The sequence below is a fragment of the Malurus melanocephalus genome, unplaced genomic scaffold, assembly GCF_030028575.1.
Source record: "Malurus melanocephalus ecotype Western Australia unplaced genomic scaffold, MMel_1.1 scaffold_395, whole genome shotgun sequence".
In the NCBI taxonomy this organism is placed as follows: Eukaryota; Metazoa; Chordata; class Aves; order Passeriformes; family Maluridae; genus Malurus; species Malurus melanocephalus.
The window spans coordinates 289,220-313,586 of record NW_026623627.1 but is presented as its reverse complement, the minus strand read 5'-3'; the positions used below and the strand labels follow the sequence as shown (position 1 = coordinate 313,586).

The 24,367-nt window shown below is 37.0% G+C and overlaps 1 protein-coding gene across 3 annotated transcripts in view; it reads right to left on the bottom strand.

Annotated features, from left to right (window-relative positions):
• Positions 1 to 24,367, bottom strand: part of PTPN3 (protein tyrosine phosphatase non-receptor type 3) — a 158,931-nt gene that overhangs the window by 72,272 nt on the left and 62,292 nt on the right. For 2 of the 3 annotated variants that reach the window (XM_057379243.1, XM_057379244.1), the window contains exons 2-7: positions 19,174 to 19,328; positions 9,813 to 9,920; positions 9,612 to 9,669; positions 8,474 to 8,552; positions 7,041 to 7,085; positions 6,071 to 6,123 (exon numbers count right to left, since the gene is read on the bottom strand). In XM_057379243.1, the coding sequence (XP_057235226.1) occupies positions 6,071 to 6,123; positions 7,041 to 7,085; positions 8,474 to 8,552; positions 9,612 to 9,669; positions 9,813 to 9,920; positions 19,174 to 19,328 (498 nt within the window). The remainder of the gene's footprint in view (positions 1 to 6,070; positions 6,124 to 7,040; positions 7,086 to 8,473; positions 8,553 to 9,611; positions 9,670 to 9,812; positions 9,921 to 19,173; positions 19,329 to 24,367) is intronic. The other variant, XM_057379246.1, reaches the window with a different exon arrangement.

The window sequence follows — 24,367 nt, the reverse complement described above, 5'->3', positions numbered from 1 at the left end:
ACACATTCTCCAATTCTACAGACTTGTAGGGAAATAATAATAAAAAAAAATTGCATACAAAGTAATAGAACCAGAACCTATTTCTGCATGTGGGCATTTCAAGTAATTACAGATATAAGAAGGGAAATGTAGGAATGGCTCACTGCCTAATGATGATGAGAAATCAGTTATAGATAATATGGACAAATTGGTCCATAGAAATGCCTACAAAAGCTAGTCTTTGAAAACTGRTTTAATATCAATTTTCTATAGACCTATAGACTTCTATAGAGAAGTGTACCAGAAAAGAATCAAATAGTTTYACATTGAATTTTTAACTTTTTTGCTAGTTTAGGTCACATGAATAAAGCACAAAAGTGGATTGAGTTGCCTGTTTTAGAAAAGGCAATGAACATCTGCATATGAAGATGAAGCTCCCAGGGGAACAGAACATAGCCAAACACCAGGAAAAGTCTAGCAAAGAAGTTGTAAAAATCCTCAGGTATAAAACTGCAGTCCAGAATTAAAACAYAGTTAGGATCACATGACCGGCCTCAAAATCAGGACAGCAATAATGACTCATATTCTTGAGATGAGGGTGAAATGCAGTATTAAAGTCAAATGATTCATTTATCTTCATATGAACACTGAGGTATAAAAAGAAAAGATACTTAATCTATACAGTTTAATCAGTTTAGAAATTTTAAGTGATTACTTCTTGGATCAAAATGAGAACAGAAGRAAGATGAACTAACTTCCTAGCATAAACTGTTTCTCTAGAGTATCTACAGAGCATTCAAGTATTAAAATGTTTCTAGAATCAGAAAAAAATCTGCTACAGCAGAATTACATTTCAAAGAACCAACACAAAAATGTAGACACTTTCAAAGACAAATTAAAAAGGTCCACTGGAATGAGCAAAAAGACAGCACATTGAAAATGGTTTTCAGAAGGAAATTTGTAGAAGGACCAAAACCCTCTGAAGTGAGAGAAAGAAAGGTGCTTCAATAACCGGAACCTGTACCCAAATATGGATGGGAACATGAACACTCAGCCACTAAGTCATTTTCATGTCCCTACTGGACAAGCAGAATTAGCTATCATGAGAGTTAAAACTAACTTGTTTTGTAAAAGGAAATAATGCTTCACACTCAAGAACCCTTACAAAATGTTCAGCCTAGGCATGATTGTAAATAGCTGTTTATGACCACTTACAACAGCTGGCCATTTTGTGGTAAGACAGAATGAAAATTAGGCATTAATAAAAACAAAGGAACATTTGTAGGGAGAAAGAAAAGAAAACTATGTATACACAATGGTAGTCTCCAAGTTATTTACCACTCTAGAATGAAAAATGAGGCAGTCATTGTAATGACTTTTATTAAAAGAGCTAAAAAATAAAAATCAGCAGCTCAAAACCCACATACAGTTAAACAACAACCCAAAAAAAAAAACAATCAAAGGAAAAGGAAGAAACACATTAGAAACTATAAATTAGACTGAGTTGCTGTTTCTGCATCTCAAATACAACACATACTTCAGAAACCATAGAGATACAATCAAAAAAAGTTTTGAGAAAAGCAAAATATAATCCAAAGTACAAGGAGTACAAAGAATACTCATTTTGAGAAAGTATTGGGATAAAGGACTTAGGGGAATAGTTACCAATGCTCCCAAAACATTGCAAGGTTTTTCCAAACTAATGCACCTGATACTCCGCCATATATGTTGCTTCTCAGCATTCACCATTAATCATTTGAGAATCACAAAATCATTTAGGTTAGACAAGACCTCCAAGATCATTGAATCTAACCCTTAACCCAGAACTGCCAAGCCTACCAGTAAACCATGACTCTCACTGCCACATCGATGCTTTGTAAAAAAACGCCCAGGGATGATGACTCCACCACTTCCCTGGACAGGCTCTTCCAAAGCCTGACAACCCTTTTGGTGGAGAAATTTTTCCTAATACAGAACCTAAACCTTCCCTGGCACAACTTGAGGCTGTTACCATGAGTGTAATATTGTATTACACATGGGCCTTGACCTTGGGAAACTCTTCTTTACCTCTTTTTAGTTAGGTTACACAAAGATATTCAATAGGTTAAACCAACTTGAAAAAGACAGAAGAACAGTATGAAGTCTATGAGGCACTGCAGAAAGTCAGCTCCKTCAGCTACAGCACTGGCCAATGTAACAATCTGGGGCTCTCCACTCTGGAGATTACAGCATTGCACCTTGTTTTGAAGTGTTACAGTTCAAAGAACTATTAATGGAAGACCATCACRTAAACAATACTTGAAGCAACGATCTTCTAAAGTGGTCTCTGTATTGCCTAACACAACTGTAAAATATAATTAAGGAAAACYAGCCCAAAAGAGCTGGGAAGTTGCTGTGCATAAACCATCAGGACACTCTTAGAAGGTCTGTTGWACAGAGAAGCTAGCAAGCTCAGGAGCAGCTATCTAGAATTCAGTGAACTGTATGGAAGAAAATGGGAATGYATTTCAATTAAGCTCTTCAAGATGATTCTTGTATTGGGAGTTTCACCACCATCCCACAGATAACACTGGCACTGCTGATGACCAGCACTGTAAGACATGATAAATGTACCTGTGACTGAACAGAATTGATGCAAGCCTCAGAATAACAGATGTGGCATGCACCAAATCCTCAGTCTACCCACATACCTAGTAAGTAATTTCAAACACAGGAATTTCAGCTCAAAGTTATCTCTATTAATCCAGTCTGATTTTGATTCTAAGGCACAAGGGTTAAAGATGCCMTGGAAAGAGGCAGAAACCTGACTGATCTGTACACAAACCGCTCTGCTTACGTGAGATGTCCTTCTGAGCACTATCATATTTCAAGAAAGCCTAGGTGGGGAGCACTCACAGACAAAAATCCCCAAATAAAAACCATGAAAATAGAGAGGTCTCCATAAGGAAGTCTGAGCCTTCCTTTCCTTAGAAGAGGTTAAAGTCCATTTGAATCCCTAGCAACCAGTCCACCCCTTTCTGAACAAACTCCCAAAGACAGATAGCAGTGTGCTAGAGATAATTCCTGGTTCTCAAAGCAGGGCTGAAAGGAGCCAAGAGACAGGAGACAAGAGCAACTGATGCTCGGGGAAAAAAAGTTTGGAAGCATTCATAAAATCTTTGTTGGCTTTATTGCCATGCTTCAGATTCAAGTCCCAAATCAGCAATGGATTTATTAACATAACAGCATATTCTCACGAAACCCATGGGACTTCTTACATACCAGTAGCTGGGCATTTATACAAGGGCCTGGAAATGGCAATTTACTACATGACGTGATAGAAAACAAGTGGTGCTAAATTAGCTTTGTGACATTTGAAATAAAAAAAGGAATAGATATACTTACTGTACAGATTTCCTTATTTAGTTTTACAGACTGTACAACATTCCCATTTTACACTAGTTAAAAGCACATGATTTATCATTAGAATTTCATATAAGTGTATCCTTCCAACTTCGCAATGACAAAATTATTTTAAATGCACCTTAACAAGTTCTCCTTAAATATATATATATATATTTCAAAAATCCACTGATTGTTTTGTCACAAAGCACATTCCTGATAACACACTAACAACTTATTCTTGAAGTGTCTGAACTATGTTCGTAATCAGGTTCAGTCACATGCTATTTAGACACAGTATTCACACCCACTTGCATTCCCCAGTGACTGAGCACCACCAGACAATACAGGGTGTGCTGCAGCATGGCAGAGGGACGTGTCAGGGCTTTATTTCAGATCCACAGCACTGAACCCAAATGMACAAGGGGTGCTACATACAAGGAAGCAGCATTCCAGTAGAACAGCAGATATCACCAAAACCAGTCCCTTTGCAAAACTCAAACAAAGCCTCTGAAGGCCAATGATACAACCAGCACATGGAAAAACTTTAGTTAAGAAGGAAGAGCAGAAAATAGCAAACACCAGACTTCAAACACTGTGAAAGACATCTGCTTCAGCCCTCCAACCAGAAACAACTGCCTACACCTTTTAAATAAACAACCACACAAGGTTGTCAGACAACAACGATTTCCCCTTCTGCATACAAGGGAAGTTACAGAAGGAGAGAGCAGCCTGAAAGTCACCAAGAAGTGGCAGTAAACAGCTCAGGTAGAACTGACTCATTGCAACTTCAGACAATGGATTTCTCATAAGCAGCTACCTCATATCCAAGAACTTCAACTCTCCCTACTAAGTATGATTAGAAATTAAAAAATTAATTGGCACCTATTTAAAACTATTTCAGTTGACAGGAATCCCAGCAAACATGACTCAGTATGGAGACCAATACACTCAGATTTCAGAAAGTCTTTCCTATGCCATCATCTTCAGGTTAAAGCAAAAAAGCCTTTTTTATTTGTTCTTTAGGAAATACTTCTTTCTAGTAAACATTTCATTCTTTACCAATGCAGAGAATAAATATCAGTATCATTCAAACAGCAACAGAAAGGAGATCACAGAGCAAAAAAAAAGTTAGTTTTGGGTTTGGGGGTTTTTGTGCTTTTGCTTGTTTTTTTTTTTTTTTTTTTTTTTTTTAACTGAAAAAAGAAAACAAAAATACTCCACTACCTGATAAAAACAGCACTATCATGAATTAGCAAAAACAGGCAAATAGCTCAATGGGAAATCCAGAATCCACCATGAAAGAGAAAGATTAAAACACACTAGCACCCTTTGACAATCTTCACTGTCCTTCTATCATTCTCCTTTAGTACAGATAACTRCATCAGTAAGTATCATAGCCTAAGAACTGAAAAGGGAAGGAACAGTCATAAAACTGAAGGGGAAACAGGAACTACTTTGGGATTTGGGGTACACTAGATATGGTATAATTAATTCCACTTTGTGATAAAACCTATGCATTCTTCATTTTTGAGCTTTAGCACAATTGGATCACCAACAGTTCATTGAGCAATCCTAATGGTGCAGAGTGTTTCAGCCTTCAAGTGTCCTTACTGGGCCTCAGGAACACCAGAGCAGAATGCATTTCATTTGGCTACAAAACTGGGACTGCCACCTACTATGGAAAATTTTTCTGGTTTCAACTGTTCTTACTAAGCTTGTATCTGATTACAGTTTCATTTTATAAAAGGGTGCAACATATGACATAAAAGCAAATGTTTCAGAGACTCCTAGGGTTTCAATAGATACTAAGAGTTTATCACATTCTACTTTGAAAAACACATTTCAATTGTGTTAGCTTGGTACTTGCTTCAAACAAAAATGACCTCAATTGTTTCTGTGGGCCTKGTTAGTCTTTCTATAAAAGAAATGAGATTCAGCCAAATAATTACACAACTATTCTTGCATACTTTCCCCTGACTATTTTAACAAATATGCAAACTCCACTAAAACCCTCAACCTGTTTTTTTTCCTTCATTTGTTTAATGAAAAAGGTCTTCCTCCAGCTGTTTTTCACTATCTGTTGAGGATGCCTGTGTGCATTGGATCAGACTCCATTTTGGTTTTCCTACAGAAGATGTTTTTCTAAAATCACCGTTTGAATTTTTTTTGTCAGTTGAAGGTAGATGGGAAGGATATAAGTTCTTGTACGTAGAGTCACCTTAAATGTACTGCAAAGGGCCAGTTCTGCATAAYGAACAAACCAAATTCCATAAAGCAAACATTATGTAAGAACACTAGTAGTAGTTTCTTAATCATGAGTTTACCTTCCTCTTGACTGTTCTCTAGATGACCACTTATTCCCTAGGAATGCTTTCCCGCAGCTATTGTAACACTGTGGAAGTTTCACTATCTTGTTTCCAATGACAATGCAAACCTGACATTTTTGTCAGCAGTACATGCACACATAACTAACTTTTTTTTTTTTTTTTTTTTTTTTATTTTTTTTTTTTTTTTAGATAGGCCTAAAAAGTACGCTTTTTCTATTCAGACTGTCTCTGGAGGCTTCCTTAATAACCTGCACCTGCACACTGAATACTATGCACAAATAGATACGGAAATAAATCTCTCCTGACTTTTCCATGCCAAACAGCCAAGAAGGTAGTTGGTCAAATCAAATTTAACAAAATAATGATTGGTTATTACTTACATTGTACTGCATATGATGCCAGGACAACAGCAGAATTAATGGGGCATGACAACCTGTAAAGGAGAGGAAATAATTTTAATAAGACATATATACAGTCATGTCTAAATAAAATTGTTAAATTGTCTCACAATTAGTTCAGTAYRTGAAGACTCATCTTCAAAGAATATYTGGGKTTTWTTACTMAGCTKGATTGTTAAAGAGCAGTACAACAACACTACAATAGTACAACTTTAAACAGCTTCTTAAGAGTATAGAAGCAACCAATCCTAAAAGAACATGCTCAAATTCTTGCTGGATGCTTATTYAGGAAAGAAAAAGGAGAAGAGATTTTTATGARGCTCTGGACATTACATTAATAGCARCATTCTGGTGTATTTAWAACTAGACACAAARACTAAAATTAGTCAAATGCCAAGCACAAAGACAGCTCCTAATCTTCTGAACGCAACTGATCCAAAAAAGAAAAAAAGCCAACACCTACAGACAACTTACATTTGGCAGCACATACTTGGACCATTTTTTTTTTCTTTCTTTTTTTTTTTTTTAATGAACAAACACACAGAAATCAGAGCCACTGAAGCCACTGGGTATAGGCCCACCATACAGGTAATATAAGCCCAAAATCATGAGAAACGATAGCATGAAGTGCCCTTTGCTACTCCATCCTGATTACTGCACTAGGTAGAGGGTCTCCAGATTCARAATTCCATGCTTGGCACACCAAGCSTTGTATAAATATCTCTGTGGCTGATGTTGGGTCTGCTGACATACAGCATCTCCTACAGCTCATTCACAGCTGACTTCTAAACTATTCCTAATAAGTGACCTATGTGAAAATTTGTAATATTTCCTAGCAATGTGATTTTCCTTTAAAGCAAAGTGTCACAAGGCATATTTTTTACAGCAGCAATACCTTCAGAAAAAGGCTTATTTTAAAAAGAATTATAGAGAAATTGAAGATTCTTATTACCTTCCTTCTGCAATATCGGTCTTCAACTGCAGAAAGAATAAATGCCTAAAAAAGATTTTTTTTGGAAAAGAAACAAAAGTGCATTTATTTTAAAATGGTACGATTTAAACGGCTACATAGTTTTATTTCATTAGATTTCCCAGCAAACTATACAAACAGATGTACAAATATTAGTGGCATTTACAAATATGCAATCATACACCCACTCACTCTCATAACGGTTTTAAGGATCTTTGGCAGTCTCTACTGCAACTCCAGGGCCACAGTATTAATGTTGTAATTAACGCTACAAAAACCAAACCACTAAAGAATTGGGTTCTTTCCCCCCCCCCCTGGAATATCGATTTTGAATGCAACTTTAAAAAAACCCTATTTTTAAAAAAAAAAAAAGAAAAAGGCAAAACGCCCCAAATCTYAATCAAGGTCAACTGTGACAGTCTATCTTGGAGCTACTAAATGGAGGATAAGAGGTTTCTCTAGCAGCATATGCTGACAAAAAACTCTTAAACAGTTCCCCAAGAGCAGTACAGTGTTCCTCTTAGTAGTCTGTTTGACAATGTTAGTTTAMAGTGATACTGAAGAGTTGGAAAGAACCTTAAAGAGCAGATTTTAGAAAAAAATCAGTTTTAAACTGCAGAACATCTTAAAAATGCATGATTAATAGACACCAAAACAGGTGAACAGCTACATTTTCTACAAGAAATATAATTTCCAGTGTTGTACTCTTTATACTCTCAAGTTGCTGAAATTAATAAACAATGAAAATGCTACAAAAATGCCAGATTAACAGCCAGATTAATATGCGCCCTTCATATTCTAGACTCCAAATCACAGGCACTGAACAAAACAAGTATTCAGTTCAAAGCTTATGACAAATTGATTGAAAACTGCTTGTAATTCATGTACCCCACCATCCCAAAAAATCAGAGGTAGGCTAAAAAAGAAAACTTTAGAGGTCTACTGTAAACTGAAGCATTATAGATCTTTGCATGTTACAAATAATGGGCAAACTGGAAAACAAGACCTTTTATCTGTTCTTCCCAAAAAAATAATAAACCCCACCCTCCCACACCCTCAGTATGAAATCTACTACACATGTTGAAAACTGACTCAGTGTTGATACAAAACTTCTAAGATAGACCTAGGGTATACATACTCAAAAAAAAAAAGTTCAAGAAGCAAATAAATGTACTTTTAAAACCTGTCTCTTTGTACTACCTTATATTCCATCTCTATCTCAGAGTTGAAGGCTGTGAATATCAGAAACTATTCAGCCTGAGCATGGCATCCAGCCYTCCATAACAAATGCATTCAATACCAAGAGCTGTACAAAGTTATCTACGTAATAAACATAGTTTGCCAAGCTGCAGACACGGGAAAGAAGGGCTTTACACATTCCTAGTTCATGGAAGCAAACATCAAATGGAATTTACCTGGTTTGTTCTTGCTGAAGTGTGTTAGGATCAGGTATAAAAAACCTTACACGAAAATGAAGGGTGCAGGGAAAACCTCCTGCAATATTTTAGAAGAGCAAATCAATTTTTAGTATAAAACAGAGTCTAGTGTTTTCATTTCTGTATTTACAGAAAAATTGCATGAATAAACACATGGAAATCTCACATATTTTCCTCATGAAACTAAAAGAAATTCTGAAAGTTCTCTCCTGATTCCCCAACATCAAATTTGAGAAGAAAACACTCTCAAATGTTGTAATGCTTTCCTTTAAAGTACTTTGCATAAAAGTAATTATTTAGCCTCCTTTGCYTCCTAAGTATTAGAGGAGAGAAAAMCACCAAATACACTTGAGGTGTCTCATCTGGGATAAGGCTCARTTCTATATTACATTTAAATACATGAAATTACAGAAGTTCACCATGATAATTTTGTGTATTAATTGAAATAAAACTGCATGATCTGTACCACAAGGGAGAAATGAGAGTGCTTTAAAACATAGCTAACATGTCACAGCACAAACTGCAACAGTGTCATTCAGTGCTCCTAAGCTGCTCTCCAGCCAGGGTCATGCTGGCTCACCTGCGCTTTTCAGTAAGCACTCTGTGTTACCCAAAGCTGCAATAAAACATACTAGGAAAACTAGAAAAAAGGCATACTAGAAAAACAAATACACTTGGAAGTGTGTGATGTTGGTTTTTTGGTTGGATGTTTTTCAGTAAAAAAACCCATAAATTTGGTTTTTTACCTGTGTGAGACAAGAAACTGCCAGATCCTACACATGAAACAGGCTATGCTTCCCTCAATCAAAATCCCACTTTCTTCTGCTTCCCTCTCAGGAGGAGCTCAGTAGCACCACAATATGACGACTGCTTTYATAACCATCTAAGCATGTCTAACACTGCTCAGAAACCAGGTTTAGCTACTATTACAGCATCAAAGTTCATGATCTGCCAGGTCTTACTTCAAAGCAGAAGGATCTGCTGAAAAGACTGGCAGACATAAGACCTGCTCTTCAAGAAAATCTACCATCTGGACAAACTGCAYTTATTCTAGTCATGAGAACACAGAAAACCAGGACTACAAAGTTACAATCAAGATAGTAAAAATAAGTCTTACCTTTTAACTGTTTCCTAATAGGTTTGCTTGGTTCAAGCCATCGCTGTGAAATGAAAAACTATTAGATGGATTAAAAATATTTACAAATAAATGCTGTTTCTTTATGTGCATGTGTGTGCATGTATATGTGTGTATACATGCATGTGTATATATTTATACACACATATACATGCACACACATTTTTTRTTTACTATACTTACTGGTGAATCCACTGAAGTTTCATTTTGCTGTAAACCAAAATATTCCTTTTCCGTGACACCCAACTGGTTATAGGTCATATCCAACAAAATCTGTCCAGTGTCTTGTTTCTGAAAACAAGAAAATTTTAAAAGTGAAGCCCTGCAATACTTACGTATTTTAAGATACAATCAATTGAAATAAATTTGTTTTGGGGTTGGTTTTTTTGTTTAGTGTAACTCATGAATAAAAATAACTGCTAATTCATCAGGTCAAAGTTTTTCAGCAATAAGAACTTTATTCTGATAAAAGTTTGGGTTTCTTTCCAAAATACATTAGGCACATGAAATTTCCTAATACRAACAAACATGTATTCCAGCCCTTGATGTGGGTGCAGCAAATTAATTGTAAGCAGACCAYCTCTCYCTTTCCCACAGCAGGAGCAATGCCSTTCTCCAGAGTGGCMGCCTGCACGGATGGCTTGCAGACACATGGGGCTGCTCTGGCTCCTGCTGTCACCACAAAGCAGCACTCTGTTTTCACATCAGCTGACAAAAGGCAAAGTAAGCACACACTAGGATGGGAAGAAAAAGCAGGAGGGTTCTGTGATCCAGCCATGAGAYCCTATACTTAAGGCTTCACTCTCATCTGCCCCTCAGCATCCACATGCTCAGCTGCCATTCAGCCACCCCATTTTCTGCTTAGATGTCCCTCATGATAGGAATCATAGAAGAAGTGGTGCAGCATGGTATCAAACAGGCAACAGAGATCAGAAATATAAGGCTGGCACAATTTTCCCCAAGCCAAAAAAGCCTCTCCATGGCATGGCACTGTGGAGAACAGATTAACCAACTTCTGCCAAAGAACACTGGACCAAATCTATTGAAGAAAACACCAAACACTGAAGAAAACAAGCAMAATTCCCTCTGCAAGACTGCAATCCTGAATATGCTAATAAGTAATAAATAGCTTGCTCTATTGGGTTTGTGTGGCCAGATTTTGGTAGCGGGGAGGCACAGGAGCAGGGACACCTCTTCGCCTCCAGCAGTCTCCCATCTTATTTAACTTTCAGAGAAAACAGTTGAGGTCTCACAATAAAGGCTGTGAGGCCACAAAGAGCAGGAGCTTTGGCCTCTCCTTCTACCCCAGCTGCACATTCTCACTCCCAACCTTTTGAGCAGGCTACCATTCCCCAGGACAGTCAAAACACAGCATTGATTAAATCTCAATTTTTTTTCTGAAATAGCACAGGCCTAGGATTYAGCTTAGAAATGGAACTCTCAATAATGACCACACATTCCTTGTTCACAAAAAGCCATGGCACCATGCTCCTGTCAGGCAGCTGCCAGCCCCATCAGTGACATCGCCTCCACAGCACAGATTTGTCCATCAGACAAATTTGTCCATCAGATCTGAGATTTGTCCATCAGAAATTATCCATATGTGTACACAAGAGGGCCCTAYGGAAACATCAGAAGCCACCCTGAAATAATGGGTATTTCCTGACCTCAGTAMGTTCATCTTTAGCACTGATCATATTCATTTCCCCAAGGTTGGGTTTTTACAAACAGAATGTTAAAACACTKTCMAGTGKTGTCATGWCACCTGCACAACTCAGAAGCCTAAYTGCACACCTATGGTGCACACTTTTGACAGCACCTAAACGAGCACCTAAAGCTATATTGTGACAAAAAGCGGTAATTACAGGGAATGGGACAGATACTTTGATGAAAGGTGTTCAGGAATCTCTGGTTTCATTACAAAAGGGGAAGGACAAGATCACAGAGGGACWATTCTTCTGCTAATTTTTGGGTTGAATTTCAATACTTCTTACTCCCTTCAGTCTCCTTTCTTCACAACAGCACTATYTCCTAATTCCTTTCTCGATTTCCATGCTTCCAGTCTTTCATCCCAATTCAGATGCCTTCACAACTGTGCTCCTCCCTCTCCCCCAGCACATATGGATTGCTGAGCTTTCTCATTGCTTCGCTGTAAAGACAATCAAGCTCCCTGCTACGACATTCCTGCTCAGCAGTCACAGYTCTCTCTTTGCAATGTTCCCATGGGTCTCCCAACCCTAAACCCAGCTGTTCAGCCAGCACTAATCCCATCCACCTACACATCTACTATTTATTTCTCCTCTGCCTCTCCACATTTCCCAGAAAAAATAATTTCCAGCACTACTTTTACATGGCTCCAGTTCTTACTCCTGGTATTAAAAGCAGTTTCTTTCCCAGTGCCTACATCAAGGACCCACTTCAGAAATCTAAGAAAAAAAAAGATGTTACAAAGTGTCCTTGTTAAAAGTCCCAGTTATAAGAGGTTTTGTAGTTTTTCCTCAATAAATGTTTATTTCCTTAACTTTGGCATTGTTTTAAGAAACAGTTGAACTATCTTTCAGTCAATATAATCCTAAAAATGGTCACACAGATCATGCTGCACAATCTTCAATTTATTTTGTACATTAACAGTTTTGAGACGTAGGTGTAAAGTGAGGCAGGTGAAGCATGACACATCACTGCTTCGAAATTTTGACAGCCATTCCAATACAATTCATAGCCACAGCATGTTCCAATATTACAATGTATAAAGTGCTTTACAACACATCCTATTTTCACTCCCGTGCACCATAGGAGGAGGGCAAAACAACATGAACATTGCTTAGCTATAGTGGACACTATAGAATCAAGYTCTCCTTAAACCTATCAAACATTAGAGCAAGTAGTAAAGACATTCCTAATTAAGCTCTTGCTTTTCTATAATGAGAGTAAAAAAAAAGATGGATTTTCCTCACCAGCCTGTGCTACAATGACATCAGCTCTTAAGATAATCTTMAGAATTTCAAAATTTTCAATGAAGAGAACATTTTCAAGAAGCTTGCATKTTTTCACCCTGAAAAGAACTTTCCATTTATTTCATCTTCATGACACCCACCAATCCTTATTCTGAACTGTTAAAAGCTTTGCACCAGCCRTCTCATAACCACACACTATTCACCTCTGTTTAAATCTGTCTTCAAATCAATTACTCCTTATGTTGGATAGGCCAAAAATTAATATTTAAAGGAGTCATAATTAACACCTATTACATTCYACCCATGCTACAACAAGTTCCTACTGTATTTAAATTAGTCAAATTCAATTGCTAGAAAGTTAAACAATTATGAAAAGAGAAGAACCCTTCATTATTTTTTAATACTGCCTAGAAGCTGGGGTGATCAAGAGTCACTGCCCCAAGAACTGCATAAACTTAAGGTAAAATTGTTAATTCCTTGGACTGAAGAGGTAAATATGCACGTAAAGTTCTTCAGCTTATTAATTTCTACAAGGTAATTGGTACAAAGTGACAATTTAAGARGACAGTGCAAAGTGAAGCATATCTCCCTGTCCTCTGCAGAAGTTTTGTCCCCACTTTCTGGTAATGATAACCTTCCCAGTTAAGCACCACCTAARCTTCTGCAAATTCAGTCTCACTTCAGGCACAATACCCACTGCCCCTCATGTGCTGTTTGAGTTATCCTTTCCTAATTTAGCCTGTAACACTCATTCACAGCCAAACAGCTTGTGTCCTTAGCTCCTAAAAGACACATGAGCTTGAACACAGTGCTACCACTTTCTTTTAATTTCCACAGTAATTTTTCACACAACTAATTTGCTCTTCTGCTAACTCTGTCCTTTTCTCTTCCTGGAATTYATTTACTCACCTGATGTTCTTATTCAAGCATGGAAGATTTTGTTCATTTAGAACAAACAGAACAGGCTGCTAAGGTCCAGTTTTCTGCAGAGCATCCTAGTTTTACTTTCTATGCCTGCCTGACTGGAACTTCCCTCTTTTGTCTGCAAATGGCAAGGATCTACAAGGGATATTCCCTGGTGGGTTGCCTTAATGCCAAGACTAACACTGTTAATACTTCCTTGACACTGGATGAAGATTCTTGCCTGATGCATAAAAGTGCTCACCATTTTCAGAATAGTAACACTTGAGCAGCTCAGTCTGCAAACTGCCACTCTTCTCTATTGTTTGCMACTGGAAATTGAGCTTAAAAAAACATTACCTCATCTTATAAAAGCTATTAGTTTACACTACAGTTTTCCCTCACTGCAATTACTCCTTGTTCAAGATAACCTGCTACCTCACATTCTTGCGTCTTTTTATTGTTAATAAGTCCTAAAACCTAGTATTTTTTATGTTTTTTGGAAAAGATTCCAGAGCAACATGTTAATGAAATAAATCTAGCAGTCAAGAACTCTGTTAATGTCCTTGCACTATTTAACATCTCCTTTTCCCCAAGATCTACTGCCACCTCCTCAGCCAAMTCCCTGCCCATCCCGTAATGCTTCTAGATTTCATACATTTCAGTGCAATATTTTCCTACACAAAATATTTATCCAAGGACAGAGCTTTGACCCACTGCATTTCCTCTGCCTCACGAAATGTTTTAAAACAAACATATATGTGAGGTTAGTCATTTCAGTYCTAACTTTGGAAAAATCTTCCCTCCACTAATTCTTTCCTTCAGCATTTATTATGAAGTCATGCCCCACAAAGGGCTAAGACTAACAAGCCTGCTGTAGGGCAGATCACTTTCTCACTGTCCYCAAAGGCATCATCAAATTTCATACTGTCTTACTGTATTCCAGTTGAGTATACTGACTTGTCTCAATATAAAACTAAATATTTGTTGCCATTCTGAAACTTCATACAGCAATTCTTCCAACATGCTGGGACACAGAGTAGCATTAAACTGTCTTGTATTATCAAACAATACTGAATAGGAAAACTTGGTAACAGAGATATTCTTCATCATTGTATTTTTCTATGAGTGTTTAAAAATATAAAGCACCCACAATCAAAAAGAACTTTAAAGACGKATCATTGTTCATTATTTTAAATATACCAATAAATAATTTCAGGTGCCAATTTAAACAACCATATTCCTTTTAAAATACTGGAAGGAGAAACTTAACTAAGGTGGAGGGGAAGCAAAAACATTTTTAATAATATTAGTTTCAATTCATGCAACTTTTTAATTATTACAGCCTCATAATTTTATTTCTAGAAGGAAATCCTTTTACTAAAAGCTATCTAGTCTAAAAGCAAAAATCACAGATATTAAGACAAAAGCATTAACTGAGACAGACAATGCAATACARAAGGGATTTGATGCTGTCAATTTTATCCCTTCTCAAAAGTCAATTTGCTGGAGAGACATGCTTCCCAAGTTGAYATTCCTGGTAAATGAGTCGAAGTAGAGCAAAACCAGAAAATTCCGGCATATTTGCATCAAAAGGTACAAATAAATTTGCATTATTGTAAATATACATAATGTGATATATACAATATAATAAATACCTATTAAACACACTCAAAAATCACAGGTGAGCAAATTCTGTGTATATCAGAATGACAACTAGCATTTCCCTCAAGTGGAAAGTCTATGCATTATAGCCTTAGAACAAGACAGAAGTGATGTCAGAGACAGAGATGAGTTAACCTTACCATAAAACTGAAACACCTGAAATTTACTGGGAGGCTTCAAGAAAATCTGGATATAATTAAAGTCAAGAACAGGACTGTAAGCAATGTGTCTGAGTGTACTCCCATGTGAACTTTCTTGATAATGATGAGCAAAAATCAGCCCATACCACAAGTTATACTGATGAACTCTTTGTGATACAACCGATACAAATTTCAGATTCACCAAAACCGTAGTATAAACATCTTTAAATAAAAACAGTAAAAACCCAAAAGCCAATCGCTTCACTACTCTTGTGAAACTCTTGTTGCCAAAGAAAGAAATTCAGGAGAAAAATGGCACTGCTTTCTTGCAATTAAGTGTTTATTTACAGTTGGTCAGGATACTGATATTCTTTGGGATGAGTGCTGAATAAGAACAAATATTCAGGAAGGAAATTTTGCAGCCATCTTCACGTTTCTCAATAGATAGAAAGTTCCTCTGTTTATATCAATAGGCAAAATCTACCTTCCCTCTTCCTTTGTCCAGTTTTAGGATATTTGGCTTTTATTCACTCTGCTACAGATAGATGCACTGGGAAAACAAAGTACCATCTGTCAGAACGATAAAGAAACCTRTGTGTATAACTACAAAAGTGCCATGCAGTTTGCTAACAAAATTTGATGAAAATCAGCTCTGYGGTCTCTATAAAGATCCTAATCATACAGAATGAAAAGAAAGGTTTATCTATATTCTCCCTGGTTTCTGACAGAGTCAATATTTCGAGATACCGTGAATGTTCTACCATCACTTTAAAGAMGTCACTTACTACTAGTTCAAAATTCCAAAATATATAAGTTGTTCTCAGTGTGGTAAGTTTAGACATTTTAATCTATTATTTTTCTATTAAATTCAAATCCACATCATATTTGTAAGTCTTGAGCATATGTGCATTGCCAGCAAGATATTAAAACTGATAATATAGGAATATCCATTTGTTTACAGMAAATTTATCTCAAGTTTCTTACTACCCTTGATGTTTCTTTTCTTTAATGTTGTTTTTTCTGTGTAATCTCCTTATGACTTTGAAAGAAAGAAGTAGACTTAGATACAAGATACATGGATAAGAAGAATCTAAGTAAGAATTCTCTGTTCACATAGCTGCTACATGACAAAGCAATACTCAGTTGTGTTCAGTCCAYTGTCATTAGAATGGGAGAATTCTCCAATTCCACCTATGCTATTACATAGACAAAGGCCAAGCTTCAAGTATTCTGCTTTTCCACTTTTACTTTCCACTATTTGTCATAGAAAAATATAATCCTGTCTATGAACATAAAGCATACTTATAGGTATGTGAATATTAGCCTCATGTTAGCTCAAAGAGTAACATCTATCCAAACTTTGAGCCTYCACAGATCAGAATCAGGTACCACTAGATCACAAACAACCCTGAAAAATTCCCAACCTTAATTTTCCATGGCTAATGCTGTCGCTCTTTTAAAGAGAAAACACTATACTTTATGCTTTAGAAGAGGTGATCCTGTTCAGTTTCAGTTCTCCAAACTCTGACAGAAGATAAAAATTCAACGGATTTGAGCAATAACTGTAAAAGCTGAGAAAGTAAAAAAACTTGAAAATATATTTACAGTATCCACAAGACACTGTGGGTCTTCTTATCCATGTATCTTGTATCTAAGTCTAGTTACTTCAGAAAGCACCTTCATTTTCACAATGTACTACTACATTAACACATTCCTGTTAATTTGTCTTCTGGATAATTATGCCATTTGATATGCATATTTAATTTCTTAAAAATATGGAATTGTCAATTAACATGACATCCAGAAATTAATTWAAAGTGGAGAAAAATATCTTGACACAAGAAACAGTTTCCCTAAAGTAACCCAGAAAGAGTTCACTAGTGGGGAAATATTGTTCAAAACAAAACTTCCTGTGCTTTTGGACATGCCTAGCTGATTTCCAGACTGACCACAGACCAAAGTTATTCTTTGCTCAGAGACATAAAACTGAATTATGATGGCAATTAAAATAAAAACACACACAGAGTCAGGCAAAAACTTCACAAAGCTAAATTATTCTGCTAATGTAAGCAGAACCTGGATACAAATTTTCTGCAGCTGGCTTCAAACCCTTTTGAAAAATGGACCTTATGACACTACCAGAGTGTGGCAAAGTCTATTATTAGGCTGGTATCAAGGTTAGATAATCAGGAAGGGCCATCCTCACAGAAAAGTGCAGCCTCTCTCATTACCAGTTGACAACTCAGTACTTAATATCTTTTATTTGGCCTTTGTAAGAAAAAACATAAATCTTCTGCAAATTTGTCTTCCTTTCCTTAGCATAGAGCACAGCAGGGTAGCCACATTCCCTGTTTAAGTAGAGCAACCATGAGTCTTACATCAGCCCTCTGCAGTTCAGCATCACAGCTGCAGTAAAGGAGGCCCTTACAGTTCCTGGATGAAGGTACCTGGATGAAGGAGGTAACCAGCAGTGATACCCTAAGGGTATGTTAAGGTAGGGTGAAAAATCAGTTGGGTTCAGAGATTCTAAAAGTAATGGAATGGTTTTGGTTGGAAGGAACCTTAAAGGTCATCTGGTTCCAGCTCCCCTACTGTGGCCAGGAACACYTTCCACTATACCAAGTTGCTCAAAGCCCCATCCAGCCTGGCCTCAAACTCTTTCAAGGATGGGATAGCCACAGCTTCTCTGGGCAACCCATTCCCATGCCTCACCACCCTTACAGCAAATAATTTCTTCCTAAWATCRAATCTAAATCTACCCTCTCTCAGTTGGAAGCCATTCCCTCCTTGTCCTATCACCATGTGCCCTTGAACAAAGTTCCTCTCCAGCTTTCTTCAGGTACCAGAGGGCTGCTATAAGATCTACATGGTTTCTTCTCAGTGGTTTCCATATTGCACTCAGTGCCTAAARGATGAAATGGGAAGCCAATTGCACTTTATAGTGCTGGACTTCAGGCCAAGCACTAATTGTAAAGCTGTGTAAATATCTATTGTTTACAAAGAACAAATACACTACCATGCATACAGTTTGGTATGTACTATTAGAAATCACCATGTAATCTAAGATACCTAAACAATACAGCTTCATCAGCAAAATACTTCTTCTTAAATATGGTAAATTGGATAAAGTATCATATAAAGAAATACACACAATTCCACTTAACTTTATCCACAATTTTTCAGCATGATCAGATAATTCTATTGAAAGTTGATTGAGAAATGAAGCTATTTCCTTCGCTTTCATTTGAAAATGCACTGATATTTTTTATCACTACTAAAGGTTATAAGCCTAACAGAGTAAAATACACTTAAAATACAGAGTAAAAACCTCCATTAATCCCCTTTCCCTCCCCACACCCAAAGAAAGAGACTGTATTGAAGTATAAAAGACTGAACAGAACAGTCTTATTGAACTACAATGTTTTCACTGTTTACATCATCTTTGCATTTCARAAAATATGTATTGACATCACCACAGGAATTTATTTATAAGGCCTCCTCCTTTCAGGAGTCCTTTTTACCAATCCTTTGAAGGAGTAGCACATCCTAATTTGGGAGTTCCSTTTAAACATTAATTACTTATTCATAGTTCATAATGATCACCAGATCTGTTTCTTTGTGGTTCCTATGTCATACAGAAGACCTTCTTCCAGATACAATCTGCATGCCATGATTTKATGACACTGAAGTTGGTTGGCTTGAAAGTAAATTAAAATAGCATTTTATAAATCCACTTCATAAGCAATAATTCTGAAATTTGTTRTGGCAAAGCTACATCTTCAACATCTTCTTTTGGATGTACCATACCTCAGGGTCCCATATTTCACTTGCAGCCTTCAAACAAATATCTATGTATTTAAAAAGAAAGTAGTTTTCCAAACTTACGTTGATTTTGAAGCTTTGTACTGAGCCATCCAAAAAGTGGACGTTACAGATTATTTCTGATCGGGTTTTCTCTTTTGGTAGCTCTGATGCTCGTATGTTATTTATCCTCCCACCTAAGGCTCGTAAACGGGAGTTCATAACTATTGCTGAATAACCTATAAAACAAAAATTATGTTTAATGACAGTTCTTATAATCTCTATGTTTGTTTTTCAGAGCAACCCACTATATCAGTAAAACCTCATCACACCCCAAGTTAACAAATGCTTCTTACAGAAAAGAATAAGTTGTAAAATTAGCTTCTTGTAAACAAGAACATAAATGCATACATATAGAGGGGCTCCCATGTTCTAAATCTGAACATGAYCAAGGGAATCACACATAATCCCTGCAATGTATACACAGGTTAGGTATGAGCCACTGCCTCAGTTCAAATCAGTAAAAAGACCTGAACACCTACTATAAAGTATGAAAGCAATGTCAGGACAAGTTTTCATCATCTGTGACTAAAAAAGTCATTACCCTTTTTTTCCATTTCCTACATATTTCTGCACTTACAATACAAATTTCACTACAATAATTCTGCTTAGTCTCAACTGACAAAACAGACTTGAGTTAATGCAAAGCAGGTTCTATCAAGTAACACTTTGTTTCAGGAATATATACATAAACATCATATATGTAAGGCAAGCAGAACTAACCTTAAAACATGTCAATATTTTACAGTCTAGCATACATAAATTCATGAAGCCAGAAATTCATATCAGAGAAGAACATGCCACAAGAAAAGAGTTATTTTGGTGTTTGGGCTTTTTTCTTTAAAAAAAAAAATCTTTGTGAAAACCAAAACTCTGAAAACCAGTATTTACAAATTAGAGCAAACAAAAGAACATCCCATTAAACAGAAAAAGCCATTCATTGAAATAAGAGATGAATTAAATTCAGACAAGCCTGTAAACATTTCAAGTCKCTTTTCAGTGGATCAGTTTACCAATTAACATCACAGCATTTAAAGCCAGCTGGCAAGCGAAGCAGAGGATAGTTTTCCAGGTTAATTACCATACCAATTACCAAACCATGCCTCACTTATAAGGGGACAGCTACAAAGGGACTTGCATAATATGAGTGTTATGTCAACTGCTGGCCAAGCTAGATGGAACCTATATGAATATTATTTTGTCATTTCCCCTTTTTTGTTTACCTGCCTTAAAACACAGGCTGGCTTTTCTTTTACCCAGTTACAGAAATGAAACAATTTAGAAAAAAGAAAAAATCACTTAATATATTGAASTATCTCTTTGAAAGGGAAACATGAAAAGAATGAAGAGCCATGAAACATAAAATTGTATAAAGTGGGGTTTTTGGGCTTGCAAAAAGAACAAAGCAGGGCAGTGATCCATCTTTACTCAACTATGTGTAATCTATACTCAGAAGCAGCTAAAACAATTGCCTTCTCACAGACAGCTCAGAAGTCAGACAAACATAAGCATTCAACACTTTCAACAATACTCTCAGTTTTTTTGTCAGCCAATTGATAGTTCACCATTGTATACTTTCTAAAATCAAAACTGTAAGCTGTCAAGACTAATTTTTTAGCCACCATTCATTTTTTTTTTTCTAGGAAAAGGTGTGGTTTGGGGGTTTTAGCTGTTYGTTTGCTCTGGCTCTTTTGTTTTTTAAGGAGGGGATAAAAAGGAAGAGGTAATCTTTAGGAAAACTATGAACAATATTTCCATACAAACCACCRAACAGTCATATTGCTTTGCAATTTTTCATCATATACAGTCTACAGTTAATCACAGCGGATTAATTATTTATTTTTTATATCTGGAAAATGGGCTAATTCAGGAATGGTAGCTATTAAATAAAACATACATATCCAATTATCAAGAGTATACAGAAGGGACAAGCATACAGAAGACAAACTATGATTGTAGAGGAAGCCTTCAATCTCACATTCTCGAATTTTCTAGCAGCTAAGTTTTAAACTACTAATTCAGCACTGTGTTCACCTTTCAACAAAAAGTCTATGTGAATTCTACTACRAAGCCTTTTTCTCCACTGCCCACCTCAGCCGGCAAAAAATTCCTTCTCACTTGTAGAAATAGCTCTCTACCCTCTAGTCCAYGGATGGGCAAGAGGAAGGTTATCCTTCACTGTGGGCCAGCCACTAGATGAGAGAAAAGGTTTTTGGTAGCCAGATTCAAAGCTTTGTCACCCTGGCATTCAGGGCTCAGTCTGCCTTGCAACACCTAACTCTCCCAGCACACACACTTCTCCAYTCATGGGAAAAAAATTATTTGACCCTTTTGCCTACAATCCCCAACCTATCTTATACTTCTACCACTCCCTTTCACTATGCCCTAATTATCTTCAAACTTTGTCAGGCTTCAGCAGAGAGCAACAATCACAGGAGTCTCCAGCACTCAGCTCCTCAGCTACACAGAGAAAGGAAGAAAATAGTGCTCAGCCTCTGAAGCTCTAGGGCAGAACATGCTGCAGGATAAGCTACACCTGGAGACCCTTAAGACATTTTGATACCTAATCCTAATCACTCTCCCATAGAGCACTATTTTTTCAAGTGTTACTATACAGCTAGATCTTACTACTTGTTCAAGCTTCAAATGCAGAAGCCAATAAAACAGCATCAATAACACTTATATTTTTATACATATATGTGTGCTTGCTCTCCAGAAAAACAAGAAAAAAAAAAACCAAAACAACAAAAACCCAAAACTCTAATAACTGCAAAAAGTAAACCTGAATAAAATAAACTGATGATTTTTATTTAAGTGATTGTGCATAGTAGCACAAGTAACTACAGGTCCATTTCATACCATAGGGCCTCTGCAGGAAGCCCAGCCTGTCTCCTGGATAACCGAGGCTAACCAAGAACTAACAGTAACACCTACYTACATACTGCAATTAATTATAAAACAAGAGATGCTTAGCTTGAAATAGATATTTTTGTGCTAGTTTTGGACAGCTACATTTGGTTTAACACCTTCAAGTGATCTTCTGGATGCCCGGTTACATGCCCAATGCCCCAAGAGAAGGAGTAAGTTCAAAACTCATCAAGAGAAATTCAAACCTGCTAGCRTGACCAGTTTGCTTTGGGTTCATAAATGAAAACCTGCAATTCCTTTATTTTTGCAATTTTATGAAAAAATCATACTAGGAACACAGAGTTCCTGGTTTGTGTTTACAGCATGCAAAGAGCCCCAGCTGAGGCTGTCCTTGACAAAGCCATCTGACCACAGAACTGTGCCAAGACAGGGAYAAATGGCCGAGTGTTTGGTGCCACAGCCAGAGCTCAAGGGGCCCAATCAAGCCCTGGAAACTGCCACCAGCAGAGAAAGCCACACCTTGTACAACCCATCTACATGGGCTTGAGCACCACTCTGCAGCAGTGAGCTCCTGAGGGAGCTGTGTTACAGGTGTCACACCACAGGAACCTGCCCATACCACTTTGCATGTCCYACCTCAGCCTGTTGTATGCTCAGCAAGTCTGTAAGGAAACAACTCTGTGAATCCCTAGCCTAAAGGGCCAGGAAAGGAGAACTGGAGAGAGGTGAGCACCTGAGTTGTTGGCATCTGCTCCATAACTTTTCACCCACACGTGACCTCTGTTTAAAACTGCATTTTAAATAGGGCCAGATTACTGCAACAGCTTATGGACCCCAGTGCAGTATTGAAGGAATCTGAAGTGGCAGCTGCTTTGGGGATAGGTGGAGGGGCCACTGAGATCCCCAGCGAGACCAGAAGCCTTTAAGCCCCAGCAATCAGCCTCCAGCCATGAACAACCAGAACCAGCCATTACATGCAAATCCCAGTTCCTGTTTGTAGCCTCAGGAAGGAGGCTGATTCACAAATGAAACCAAAATTTAAAAAAAAAAAAAAAAAAAAAAAAAACTGTTCAACAATTTTGAGCATTATCAACCAGTCAATACTTTAATATTGTGTCCCTTTCCCTAAAATAAGCATGTCAAATCCAGGAAGTTGGGAAACAAAACCACCCCACAACAATTATTTTCACAGTTATAAAGTACAAAACAAACATGTGGAATTCTATCCCATAATGAAATCATGCACTASCCTTACAGGAGAAACAAATACAGCTACAGAAAGAAGTTAATGTTTTCCAAGTACATTAAACACATTTCTGGACAAGTCTCGTTATGCATGCCTTCTCCTACTGTAACATTGCAGTCAAGCAGAACAAAAATAACATGTTTTCCCCCTCTTTTGTATTGAAGACTGACTTAATAACACTTTTTCCACAATAGCATTTGATTTTTTTCCAACTTGCTTGGAAATTCTTGTTAAGAAAACTGAAGACCTGATTATCAGTATAACTACCATTAACTTCTTTCTTACCAAGGAATTAAATCAAGGGCTGATTTGCTSAGTATACTCAAGGACCTTCTACATATAATCATACTGTGTATAATTGTGAATAGTTTGGCTGGGCTTGTGATTGGGTGGGTTTGTTATTTTGTTTTGGCTTTTTAAATAAATCCTTTATTACCTTCATATCATTGGATAAATGGGGATAATTTACTCCTGTAAGTGGGTGCACTCATGTTTTTTCTAGGAGATTACTGCACTAAGTTGCCTCAGTTTATTATAGTCTTGACTGAAAACGTTGGCCTCTCAAAAATCATATATATTACAGARTCTGTGGGAATGTAATTTATGAAAGGATGGTGCTTGTAACCCACTTTCATTGTCTGAATGACCACCACTGACAAGAAGAAAACTGTCATACTAAAGACCTGGCCAAGTCTTGTGCGTCCTTTCAGTCAGTGACATTGTATGGTTATCTGTTCCTTGCTTAAAAGATACAAAATAAATTAAACAGGAATGGAAAGAGTTATAACAAAGTAAAGGTGTCTTTGTAACAACGTATATCCCTAAGACAACTGATACAAATGCTCTTTAGCATGCATCAGCCCGTGTAGTTAAGAATTATTTACACACCTCAAAGCTGTATCTATTATCAGTACATCTTAGCAATGACTAAATTATTCAGCCAGATTTTCCAAACAGAAGAATTAGGTTTAACTCACTATCTATGAACACCAGCTTCTGCTTTCATCTTCTGCAGAGGAAATGCTTCATCTTTTCTACATTYCCAAAGAGAAACTAGATGCCTCCCAATTAATTAAAAATTCAACTCTTCTATTTCACAGGAAA